Here is a 13,794-nt window from a genome sequence, read left to right as displayed (position 1 = left end):
GTAGGCTAAAGAGCTAGAAGAACCAATAGCTGCGCAGTCCAAGAGGTTGAAGCCCCAGAAAAGAAGAATCAACAGTGCTACCCTAGTCTGAGACCAAGGCTTCTGGAAACTACCTGGAAAATCACTGGCAGTGTCTACTTTAGAAGAGTGAGGAAGTGAGAGTCCCATATCCTCAGACGACTGAAGAAGCAATCAAGGACCCATTGAAGAAGAGTCGAGCTTGCATCTGTATCTGCTTCCTTGTTCTTCCAACTTTTATTCCATCCAAGGTACCCATCCTATTGGGTGGTGCTGCCCAGGCTTAGGATGGGTCTCCACTTTAATTCACTATCCCAATTCCAATCATTCCTAGACACGCCCTCATGGACACACCCAGAAGTCTCTTAATGGGGGCATCTCTTAACCCAATCAAGTTGACAATTCAAATTAACCATCACAACACATGTGTTGCTTCTCTACCTTTTGGCTTCTGAATAATGCTGCTAAGAACCTTGGTTCATATCTGTTCAAGTTCTTGCTCCAGTTATTTTTGGGCATATATTCAGAAATGGAACTGCTAGATCATACAGTACTTCTATATATAATTTTTTGAGGAAGCACTACACTGTTTTCCATAGCAGCTACGTCATTTAATGGTCCTACCTACAGTGCACAAGAGTTCCAATTTCTCAGTTTCCTTCCCAACAGCTGTTATTTTCTTCTACTTTTTTCCTTTAAAATAGTCATTCTAAGGGGCATAAAGTGGGATCTTGTGGTTTTGATTTGAATTTCTGTAATGATTAGTGATGCTGGGCATGTTTTCATATGATTATTAGTCACTTGCATATCTTTGGAGAAATGTCTATTCGAGTTCTTTGTGAAATGGGTTGTCTGTTTCTTTTATTGTTGTGTTTAGAGTTATTTTGTAATATGGAACAGTTCTGGGTATACAAGTGGTGTTCGTGGTGTGAGAATGTGTTTGAGAGTGCAATGAATATACTAGGAAACTTGGAAAAAGGAGCAGAAAGAAGTGAGGATGTTAAAGAAAATTAAAAAAAAAATTGAAGTCTTTACCTTTAAGGAAGAGTCAAGAAAGTATACTCTTAGGATTCTATGCTTATTTTAGTATTGAAGTTTGGCAACATTATAAGATTAAATAAGCACTGATAAGCTATCCTTCAAACCTAACCACTATTTAAGACACTAATTATATTAAAATAAAAAAGCCTGTATTACAGACTTCTAATTTATAAACAACTTTTTGGTATATAATTCATAAATAAGTTGATGTCTATGGACAAACATTAAACTCAGAAGATACGTTTACTGCACTAATGAATTACAAAAACTAATTGTTCACATAATACTTTAAAAATTTAATAAATTTCAATTCCCCAAACTGATTTACATGAATCATTTGTGGGATATCATTATAAGAAAATACATATGATACAAGCTATGGAACCAATACTTAATCATATTATAATTGATAGAAACATGAAAATAAAGCTGTTATCTATAGATAAAGACAAGCATTGAGGAAAAGGAGAGTATATAAAGCTGGTAAATGAAGCAGTTAGAGAAAAGAATATTACTGACAACTGGAAATAGATAACTAATCTCCGAGAGTAACATCTGGTTTAAATTACCAATTTTTAATTTAATTTTATTTTTTATGGTACTGGGGACTAAGCCTAGGGATGCTCTACTACTAAGCCACATCTCAAGCTATTTTTGTCTTCTATTTTTAGACAGGGTCTTGCTAAACTTGGGATCCTCCTGCCTCAGCCTCTTCGTCTCTGGGATTACAGGTGTGTACCACCACTCTTGGCTAAATTTTATTATTCTGAAAGTAGCCATTTTATTTAATCCATAGAAAATTGACAAATTGTTGGATTTTGATTTTTTTGGGAAAATGTTAAAAGATCAAGGTTAAATAATCTGCAAGTATAGTATGTAATTTACATATTTTAGAACAAAAATATTGCTTTGAAGTGTATTTTTGAAGTTCCACATACTATAGTTTCTCTATACAATACATATCTAAGAAAACATACCATCCTCTAAAAGCAACACAAAACAGAGCTTTCATTAATTTGAAACTAAAGTACAGCTCTCCATTTCTTGTTAGGATCCGTGTTGCTAACTGTGGAAAGAAAATCAGAGCAAAAAAGTAAGAAAAGTAAGTAAACTCACTGAATTTTAGGTTGTCTATGGCTAGAAAAAGCATTCATTCTTAAGCAGTTTCGTTGCTCAATATAATTTTTTTTTTAATATTTTGGGACATGTAGACACATTGCTCAGGCTTCTATATGAAATTCAAGCTTTCAAGACCTTTTAAGGATTAAACTTCAATAAATTATTGATTTGACAAATTAACCTAAACAATTACAGAATTACTACTATGGTATATTTGAGTCCACTACATTCACTGCTGTTTAATCTTTTCCTGGTCCCCAATTTTTCATGTACAAAATTCTTTGTGGTCTTGGGGTCTGGGAGAAGAGAAGCTATTCTCCTGATGTACTACTCTGAGTGCCATTTTGATAGGTGAAGACTGGAACACTATGTGAGATTCTAATTCCTGTGGGAGCTTCTGGCTCCAATTTGTAGCCAACTTGCCATGAGCCTAGTGCCTGTCCTAGTGCCTGTCTTTCCACCTTAACATGTAATTCAAGGGAGAACTCTGATGGATGCTCTTTTCCTAAAAGGAAACTAGTGCATCTGTAGAAATATGTTAAATGCTCCTAGTAAAAATGTTAAAATTTGGAAGTATACTTACATATTTTCCCTTCTTTTTCTAGTTTTTTCAAATGAAGCAAGATGTTACGTTCTGCCATTGGATGTAAATGCTCCGGAGTATTCTAAAAGAACAAGGGTGAAGAAAAAAAAAAAATTTTTTTTTTTTTTTAAAGAACACTTATTTTTTTGGAAAAATTCAAAGTAAAACAAAATACAACATAAAAAGTTAACACATTTTTACATAGTTATAATCTAAAAAAATTCACTTTATAAATGCCTTGCTTTAGGACACTACATTCCTGTATATTTCTATAGATAAAAATAGACTAAGGTCTAATGGTAGCAGTGTCTGTTTTGTACACTAATGAATTTCAATGGTCAGCATAATGGCACACAGTAGGAATTCATTTATATTTTATGAATGAAGGAATAAATAAATGTAAAATTTCTTCTTAGTTTTGGATGGCTTAACCTATAGTTTATTTATTAGGTTATATGATAATATCTTTATTCTTTTTTAAAACTTTTTAAAATTTATTGATGGACCTTTATTTTTATTTTATTTATATGCAGTGCTGAGAATTGAACCCAGTGTCTCACACATGCTAGACAAGTACTCTACCACTGAGCCACAACCCCAGCTTCAATATCTTTATTCTTTATGACACAATTTCCCCTTATTTTTGCTAAAATAACATAATGACTACTGCTGCTTGAATGAAAATCAAGCAAATATTCTTTTTATTCTTTAATACAGGATATAATTCTGAAGCCAAGTTTCTTATCTAAATTCACTGTCTCTATTTCTCAACTCCCTAAAATATTTTGCCAAGATCATCAAATACCTTCAGTCAAAATGCAATGGATTCTTTGCATTCTCCTTGTATCTGAAATCAATCAGCTATTCTCTCTTTCGACGATCTCTTTTCTCGTGTTTATCCCACTGCTCTCATCATCAGTATTCATTCTGGACATTTTTCCTTAGATTTCTCTTTAATATTGATATTTACAGTGAGTTGTACCATTGGTTCTCTTTTGTACTCATCAACTCATCACACAACACAGGTATTGATGACTTCCAAATCTGAACATCCAACCCTTAACTCTCCCTGAGCTCCAGTAACATGTTATATATACCAATTTGATTTTCTAGATTTCATCATGTGAGTTCCCTACCCAAGATCCTTAAGTGATCATTCCGAGATTATTGGCTAAAGCCCAAATTTTTTAGCTGTCAATGAGCCAGATCTGATCATGCCTCCGTTTCCTGCCTCATTCCTGCAACTCCTTTCCTGTTCATCCACAAATGCAACCTGTGCTTCAGTCATGTGGTTTCTTTGTGGGTTTTCAAACACATAATGATCTTAAACTGTGTTTGAATGCAATCTTCCCTCTTGTCTAGAGTAACTTTCTTTCTCCTCTAGCCTGATCTAAAAAATGCTTGCATCTTCTTCAAGATTCCATTCACGGAATGTTTCTGACTGCTTTCCATACAAGCCTCATTAAACCCCACATCTTCACTAGGTAGAACTGATTTTTATTTTCATGCCTTCACAGATTTGGTATAGGATGTGGAGGAAGTTTGGTGTAGAAAAAATACAAGATCTGAATATTTGAAAATGTCTAAAATCTAAAACCTTTTGTGCATCAGCACTCAAGAAAGTTTCAGATTTTGGAGCATTATTGGATTAGGGATGCTCAACCTGTATAAAGCACTTAGGATAGTGTCCACTAGCATGCAGTCATGTCTCAATAAATGCACACTATTATGACACAGTCAGTAATATGAGTATCTGTTGAACATGTGTGTCTTCACTAAATCACAAATCCCTGGAGGGCAGGGATCCATAGTCATCTTTGTATCTCTGCACCTTCTTATAGTGTACCATATAAAAATGTTCAATAAATGTTGAATGAATATGTCACTCTAGAATACCCAATACCATTCTATACCCATAATGTGTTTAACACACTCGCACAGTGAATACACTTCTGGATACACCTCTGAATGCAGAATTGACATTTGTTTAGGTTCTGGCAATTTCTTGATGACTCATTTGTGAGGGTTAGAAGAGTTCTGCTATCTGTACTTAGGTTAGAAACAAAAAAACAAAACCCCTTGATGTACCTATATATAGAGATACATAGAGGCTATACTCTAGAATTATGAGGAAACAATCTGTTTCACATAATTTAAATATTTACATTACTCTTTTGCAAATTAATTTTTCCCCCTTGGCAGTGCTGGGTATAGAATTCAGGGTTTAGCACATGCTAGGCAAATGTTCTATCAGTGAGCTATAGACATAGCTCCCGACAATGACTTTTTTTTAATCTTTAGATGTTTTAATCATTTATCCCTCTCTCAGAACAAAACACAATGAGTTTAAACTAATTGTTTCTTGATGACTTAAGACTATAGGGACATTAAGGTCTTTTACTAATTCGAAATGGCCCCAGAGTACATTTTGAAACTTGTCTTTAGTAACCATCTCATGCATTTTATGGCTGTATTTGATGTGGCAGTGGGATTCAGGTAAACTTTTCTTCTTTTTGGTACTGAGGATTGAACCCAGAGGTGCTTTACCACTGAGCTACGACCCCCCAGATTTTTTTGATTTTTAAAATTTTGAGACAGGGTTTCACTAAGTTGCTTAGGGCCTTGTGAAGTTGCTGAGGCTGGTCTTGAACTTGTGATCCTCCTGCTTCAGCCTCCTGAGTTGCTGGGATTATATCTGTGTACCACTGCATCCTGCAAACTGGTAATCTTACTCCAAAGCCTATATTCTTAACTGGTAAGCCATTTCTACCAATACCACAGATATCCAAAGAACATTTGCTGAAAAATTGAGTAACACTATTTGATTGCCACATAGTGCTATTACTCAGTGAGGTGCTCAGAAGTCACACTTGGAGGCATGGGGCTCTTTCACTACACATAAAATTACTCATGTTCTTTGATGGGTATTTTTTTCTTCTGTTAGCTATTGCTACAATTTTTCACTGCCATTTCCCCAATATTTGTCTCTAGCAGATTGCCTCACCTCATCTGCTACAGGTTAGGACACTGAAAGATAGCTAGAATAATACATATCAATATAAAACTGGTGCAGTTTCTTCTGCAGAGTAAAGTACATAAGGTTTAATTAAGATGGCTCAATAAAGTTCTTTTTTCTCCTCTACGACCAGTTTTTTGTTTTTTGTTTGGTGCTCTAGAAGGTAAGACTATTACTCTCAAGTCTAGTCAGGTGGCAGAACCTATAAAGTTAACAGAGTTGTCCCAATCTGGGGATATAGTAAAAAGTATAGTCTTTTTATTTTTATTTTTTGCAGTGCTGGGTATCAAACTCAGGAAGACTTCACACATTCTAGGTAAGCACTTTACCACCAAGCTCTATCTCCAGCGCTATACAGTCTTGTAAGTAGATTGTTTATTCTAATAAATTTGTGGTTTGTACCAATTAACATAAATGAAAATTACCTTGTAAATAATTTTGACAAGATCAGTTACCGTAAATGATTTTTCAAAATTATCACGAACTAACGTAAGTACTTGTTCTTCTCGAGTATTTCTGTGAGAAATATATTGTAGAATTGTAGCTTCAGCATTGGGGATTACTGGGCCATGTCCTGAATTAAAATAGTTATATAAATTACTTTACCAGATAAAAAACATTAAGTACAAATGAAGTTACTTCACTCTACGTAAAAATTATTCAGATGATACATTTAAAAAGCTATACTAACTAATTTGTATACTAACTATACAAATACAGATTATTTGGAAAGTTCTACAAGTTTAAGGAGTTAAAAATTATGTGCAATGCCAAAAAGTCTTGGAGAATTATATCAAAATCTAATCTATTAGATATTATTAAAATACAAAAGAGATTTTAGCAATAAAGCATAGCAATGAAACAGCAACCATAATAATAACAACTGGTAAAATTTACAGAGTGCTCACTATGTGCCAGGTCCTGCTCTGTAAGCTAAACATACATTATTTTTACAAGAATCCCAGAAGGTAGGTACTTTTATTATCCCTTTTTGATAGCAGAAACTGAGGCACAGGGAGGGTAGATAACCTGCCCAGAATAAAACAGCTAAGAGAGGGTGGAGCTGGGATTCTGATTTGGTAGTTTTTAACCACTCTGTATTCATAACCACTGTGATAAGCCTGCTTATAAAAAAAGACTTCTGAAAAGAGGGAATGTAAAATGTGGATTCATGGAAGTGATCAAGATCTACATTCACAAAATAGTAGCAGAACTTTAAGAACGTATGTTTAGGCTAGTAATTCAGAAATTTTGACAACCCGAATTAATCATACTGAAATTTACTTGCTTTTTAATAATACAAATTAATGCATTACACAAGCCTGTAAAAGGGATGTTTCAAATATTTGAGAACAAAATATCCAGAAGCAGGTTAACCTGCTATTATGTAAAGACCACTGGGTTTTAGATAGATAACAGACTACCACATATTAGCTGTGTGACTGCAAGGAGGTCTCTGATTCTCACTAAGCCTGTTTCTTCAGCATTGTAATAGGTACACCATTACTTACTCCAAAGGGATTTTGTGAGAACTCTGCATTGAACCTGATGGGTAGCAGCTTTATTATTTGGTAACTATGGCTACAGAATGTAATTTACCTGTGAACAATTGCTGTGCTAATAAGCCAGTTCACTGTACTTACTAAAGCAAACACTCTTAAAACCCTTTGTAGGCAACTTAGCTTGAATATGAGTGTACCCAAAATCTATTCTCTTTAAAAATAGCTATGGAGTGTCTATTCATTTTTAATCACAGTATTAATCTAAATGCCCATCTCCACTGTATGTTTCCTTATTCCCTCAGCATTAGGAATTAATAAGAGAATGTCAGCACACTGTATGGACAGATCTTTCCATGGATGTTTGGATAGGAGCACGTTAAAAGGACTTGGAAAATTAAGTAACCTAGTTCAGTTTTCCTTCTGGGCCTTCTTGTTGGGTCGTGTCTTTCTTAGTTTTTAGGATAGAGGAGAGATTCACATTGCAAAGCACTGCAGTGATTTCTCAGACACTAACAAGAAGTTTCTTTTTCTGGGGAATAGAAATAAATATACCATTTTACAGTTTCTATGTAAACTATTGATCATTTCAATATTGTGAGTTAAGAAACTAAAGTTCAGAGGTCAAATGTAATCCAAGGTTGGAAAGCTACAAGGTGGTCCATAATAGAAATCAAGTTAACAAAAATGATGGGGTTATGGAATGAAAAAAAATTTCCTTTTCCACTGTAAGGTTATTTTTCTTTATTTGACAGTTCTATCAATAGCTGTGTACATGCTGAAAAATAATTCTCATATCTCTGTAACAGGTTATCAATATAACTCTTGGTCTTCTCTTTACATTTAACTATATGGCTAAATAAAACTTAGGGATGTAATTTGAGGATATAGTTTATAAGTGTTTCTTCTATGGAAGCCAAAATGAGCCTTCATCATCTAATACGAATGGCTTGTTCAGTAAAAAAAAACTACCCACCTGGATATATAATATCAGCTTTGATTTTTAGTAACTCTTTTAGGGACTTCATATAATCATAGAGGTCTTCAAATATAGTTGTTCCTTCCCCAAGGATGCAATCTCCAGAAAAGAGGGCATTTTCCTCTTCTAAGAGTAGAGCCATATGATCATCAGTGTGGCCAGGTGTGTATATAATTCTGTTTGAATAAAGGAATAAGAAACAATAAAATAATAAGTATAAACTCCTGAGCTTAGAAGAAATCTTGGGAAGTAAATTATTCTCTATCCTTATCTTTGGATAAGATACAAATAAACTATGACAATGAATTAAAAGTTGATTTCTTGTGCCCACTGAAAATTATCAACAAAGAATTCTCCCTTTAACTAAATCACATCTCTGACTTTAAAGTGAAAATTTATTACTTTTCCCATTTTTTTATTTTATAAATAATCAAGCACAGATTTTAACAAATTTGGAAAACAGAAAAATTAAGGACTTAAGGGCATAAAAATCAGCAATCATTTTTATTACTTTTGTTAAATTTAAGAACATAATTGTTTTTGCTACTTGGTGATGCAGCCTTGCAATCCCAACTACTCAGAAGGCTGAGGAAAGAGAATCACAAGTTTGAGGCTACCTGGGCAACTTAGTAAGGTCCTATCTCAAAGTTAATAAAATAAATAAATAAATAATAATAAAAAAATAAAAATAAAGTAGTTTGGAACTCTAGCTTAGAAGTTGAGTGCTTCTGGGTTCAACTGCTGGACACCACACACACACACACACACACACAAAGAACACAATTTCTTTTCTATTTTCTATGCATAAATTTAAAAAACAAAATTATAATATTGTTTGAACACCTGATTTTTAAAATTTGCACTTATTACACAGCATTTATTACATCATTAAATATTTTTCAAAGACAAGTATTTAAATGCTTTGCAAAGTAGTTGGCATAAAGTTACATACTTCATAAAAGATAAATATTTTAGTAGTAGTTATATAAAGATTTAAAAGAAATCTTTCATAAAGATGCAAAAGAAAATAATTGCTGTGTATTTTGACTGCCTTTGTGGTGGCCCAAATAGAGCTGGGAAATAAATCTGTGGGTTAAAAAAAAAAAAAAAAAAAAAAAAAAGACATTTTTTTTAGTTGATTTTTCCTTTTTTGGTTCCAGGACTGAACCCTAGGGCACTTAGCTACTGAGCCACTCCCCAGCTCTTTTTTATTCTGAGACAGGGTCTCACTGAGTTTCTTAGGGCCTTACTAAGTTGGTCTCAGCCTCCTGAGCTGCTGGCATCATAGAAGTACACCACTTGCCTGGCTTTATCTATTTTTTCTAATTAAAAAAATTAAATGAGAGGGGGCGGGAGTAAGGGTATGAAAGATGGTGGAGTGAGACAGACATCATTACCCTATGTACACGTATGATTACATGAATGGTGTGAATCTACATCATGCACAACCATAAAAATGAAAAGTTGTACACCATTTGTGTACAATGAATCAAAACACAGTCTGTAAAAATAGAAAAAATTTAAAAACAAAAGCACTCTGGATTGACTTTACCCTATACCATGCTTCTATTTAGCATGCTTTTATTTATTTTTTCTCTTCTAATTTTCAGTATGTTTATAATCAATAGAATCGATATTATAATCAATACCTTTAAAGCATGACAAATACTTTATTTGAAGAATCTTATTAATATTGTATTTTAACTACATCTACAATAAACTTGTTAAACAGAGAACTACGTCTAAAACATTTCTTTGCAAAGCATGTACCCCTTGATTTCAGTCATATAAAGACTTACTCCTTTGTACTAGTTATTTTTTCCTTTGTATTAATCTTGTACTTTGGATTATAATTCTTCTACATAGGTTTCACATTGTTTTCTTATTTATCACTGAACTTCACAAGGTTATGAGTTCCTGAGGGGTTGTCTTAACTTTATATTCCCAGTGCTGGACACTTGGTGGAACCCAATTTATTTGCATTGTTTTTTATGTGTCAGGCACTGTCTTCAGGAATTTACAGGTATTACACATGTAGTGCTTATACTACTTTCAGGTGGGTACTTGTTATGGTTTAGATATAAAGTGTCCTCCTAAAAGCCTCTATGTTAATGCAGGAATGTTCAGAGATGAAATGACTGGGTTGTGAGAGTTGAACCTAATCAGTCCATCCTACTTTGAATGGTCTTGGTGGTAACTGTAGGCAGGTGGGATGTGGCTGGAGGAAGTAGATCACTGGGATTCTGACCTGAAAGGGTTCATCTTCCTTGTGGCCCTTTCCCCACATTTCCTTTTCTCTCTGCTTCCTGATCAACATGAAGTGATCAGTGTTCCTTCACCACGCTCTTCTGCCCTGATGTTCTGACTCATGTTAGGCCCAGAGCAATGGACTCAACCAACCATGGACCAAATCTCTGGAACCATGAATTGAAATAAACTTTCCCTCTTTTAAGTAGTTCTTTTTGGGTATTTTGGTCACAGTTATGCAAAGCTGACCAGTGCAGTACTAGTGACCTCTAAACTTACATTTTATATAAACGAATCACAGGAAATAGTAATAAATGTCTCATGGAGTATGGCTTAGATTGTATTTAACTTAAGAAACTAATTTCTATCCCCCCCCCCCCTTTTTTTGGTACCAGGGATTGACCCAGAGGGGCTTAACTACTGACTCACATCTTCAGCCCTTCTTTATATTTTATTTAGAGGCTGGTCTTACTGAGTTGCTTAGGGCCTTCTAAGTGGCTGAGGCTGGCTTTGAATCTATGATCCTGCTTCAATCTCCTGGGTTTCTGGGATTACAAGCATAAGCCACCACACCCAGCAGAGTATTGCATTTTTATGTGCTTGGAATATTTTTAATAATAGTCTTGATAATGGAATATTTTTGGGGGGGAAAGGGTAAATGTAATTGCCACATTTGTATTTAATACTTAGGAACTAAACACAGATTTTTGGTTAAAGACAGTGTAGTAAACACCTGTTTTCTTTGTTCTAAAACACCAAAAAAATTAGAATAAAGGAGATTTTTGTTTTAATGGCACAAACCCACAGGAATGAGAAGAATGGGAGAGGAGACATATCATCAAATATTTAGAAGCTACAAAGAAAGATGAGTGATAAGTGACTTATCTAGCCATGAGAAAACTGAAACCTCAACATGCAGTGGTGAAAACTAAGAAGCAATCAGATTTAAACTGTAGAATCCCCGAAAGTCTAAGGGTTTGGGACCTAAGGAATCTGAAAGTTTGAAGCCCTGGGTTCAATCCCCGGTCTGGAACAAGCGAACAAACACCACCCCCGTACAAATACTCAGATCTTCAAATTCCCTTCTCATTTTAAGAAGTGTGACAAGTATTCCAACCCTTTTAAGGGAAAGACAGCAGATTTATTTAATCTTTGAAGAGGAAAAAACAGGCATGGAAGGAGATAGTGACAACATACTAAGAAATGAATTACTTCAAATACATGTAGATTTTTCAAGCTGCCTGTCAACACTCAGCTTCCATAGTGCTGGCAGTTAGCCTTTCCCCTACATGAAATTAGAAGAGTTTTCTAAGTTATTTCACTGGCTTAGGAGTAAAGACCCTAAGGTGATGATGCTGGAAGTTTCTCAACTGAACAGTTCATCCAGATCACCCTACAGAGAGGCTCAAAACCCCACAAAAGTCCTTCTTCTCATTCGCGGAGCTCTCAAATAGCTCTGTAGTTTCCATCAGATGACAACCAGTAAACATCAGAGGATAATCAGGCTTTCTAGAGTCTAAAGCAAGCCTCTTGTGTGGAAGACAGTGAATAAGAATAAGCAAAAAATTTAGAGACAAAAAATTATGAGGAAATCTTCCAAAACAAACAAACAAAAAAATCATACCCCATGGATTATAAAATCCATTGCAACTAAGAAATAGATAGGTTAGCATAAAAGGAACATTTAGGAAACAAAAAATGTCACTGAAAATTAAAAATTTGAGAATAGAAATGAAAAACATAAAAGGATTAGGAGATAAAGTTTGATACAGATAAATTTGACCAAAAAATCTAGAAAATAGAGTAAAAAGGCAAAAAGATGGAAACAGGAGAGAAAAAAAGAAAAAAATGTTAGATGATGAGTATAGGAATTCTAACAAAATAGAAGTTTTAAGTAAAAGAAAGTACATGAAAAAGAACGAAACAGATGAGAAAACAATCAACAAGCAATTTCAATAAATATTTCTAGAACTGAAGAAAAGAAAATCTTTCCAGACTGAACAGGCTTATCAAGGATTGATGAAGATACTTTTCTGTGACCCAAACTTTGTTCAGCTTCTCTCAGTCCTTTCTGATGACAGGGTGTAGAACAAGCTCCTAAAAAATATGGCACCTTTTCATACTGAGAATATTAAGCTGAAGGAATTTGAGAAAACTGTAAAAGCATGAAATTCTCTCTGACCTCCCTGCTGTTCTCCCCTGAAGTAGATTATAAAACAGAATTCTGACCTTCCTCTGAAATAGGTCACAAGCCCCTCACATGAGAGATGTCTTCCCTATACCCCGATGAAGGAACATCCTTATTTCTGAAGGCAGAGAATAATCTGAATAAACAGGTTTTGCTAAGTTCCCTTAGCTCATACCTCCTTTGTCCAACCATACTTCTTCATGACTATCTACTTCATCAAACAGCATAAAAATATACAGGTTTTCCAGCTTCTTTTGGTCTTCATTTCTGCAGACTCCTAGGCCATACAAAGCTTAATTTTAAAGTGGTATGCTTTTTTCTCTATTAATCTGTTTGCTAGTTCTATTTTCAGATCTAGCTGGGGGGACCTTAAAAAGGTAGAGAAGAACTTCCCTCCCTGTCCTAATTTGAGCAAGAATCTTGCTAAGTCAGTTTAAGGAAAACCTCTTATCTTTGGTAAATTTTATCATCTTGGCCTGCCTTTAGCAATAATCCTATCAGGTTGGGTTAGCCAGAAATCCCTTGCCCGTTTCCTCTATAATTTTCCATTTACTGACTGCTACCCTGCTCCTTCATTACAAATCACCACTTGTTCTTGTTGGAGTTATTGTTGCGTCTAATACCTATACCACATGGCAAGATCCCACTGCAATGGTCCCTGTATCTCTTGCCATGGCCACCCTTCAACAAAGTCTGTAAGTCTGTCTATGTCATCAACAAGTTATCATGAATAGTTTTCTCCTTAATAGGGCCCAGAACCATAAACTCCAGGAACATAACTGAAAAATTTCAGAAAAAAAAAAATGGACAAGGAGAAAAAAACAAAACCAAAAACTACATCATTAAAAAAACAATTAGAAATCAGAAGGGCTTAAGATTTCTCAACAGCATTGTTGAAACTAGAAGGAAATAACATCCTATGTACAAAATGGAGAAGGGAAAAGAGTTTCAATTCAGGTTCTATAACCAGAAAATCCTCTTTAAAAATTTAAATTCATTTCTCAACTAATGCATTAAAACATAAATATCATACATATTTATAGAGTACCTACCACGTGAGGTTTTGATACATGTGTACAGTATATAGCGTTTAAATCAGGTTAA

General features: G+C 34.5%; 1 protein-coding gene and 1 non-coding gene across 2 annotated transcripts in view; one reads left to right on the top strand and one right to left on the bottom strand.

Annotated features, from left to right (window-relative positions):
- Positions 1-1,753: 1,753 nt before the first annotated feature.
- Positions 1,754-13,794, bottom strand: part of Lactb2 (lactamase beta 2) — a 29,339-nt gene continuing 17,298 nt past the window's right edge. Inside the window, exons 4-7 of the mRNA XM_047519543.1 lie at positions 8,253-8,431; positions 6,203-6,351; positions 2,762-2,843; positions 1,754-2,125 (exon numbers count right to left, since the gene is read on the bottom strand). Of these exons, the coding sequence (XP_047375499.1) occupies positions 2,082-2,125; positions 2,762-2,843; positions 6,203-6,351; positions 8,253-8,431 (454 nt within the window). The 3' untranslated portion in view covers positions 1,754-2,081. The remainder of the gene's footprint in view (positions 2,126-2,761; positions 2,844-6,202; positions 6,352-8,252; positions 8,432-13,794) is intronic.
- On the top strand, positions 9,231-9,343 carry LOC124968671 (small nucleolar RNA SNORA31). Its single transcript, XR_007105811.1, has one exon. It is a non-coding gene; the product is annotated as a small nucleolar RNA SNORA31 (small nucleolar RNA).

This window comes from Sciurus carolinensis, chromosome 1 (assembly GCF_902686445.1).
Source record: "Sciurus carolinensis chromosome 1, mSciCar1.2, whole genome shotgun sequence".
In the NCBI taxonomy this organism is placed as follows: Eukaryota; Metazoa; Chordata; class Mammalia; order Rodentia; family Sciuridae; genus Sciurus; species Sciurus carolinensis.
Note: the sequence above shows the minus strand (reverse complement) of the source record. Positions and strands in the feature narration are given on the sequence as shown.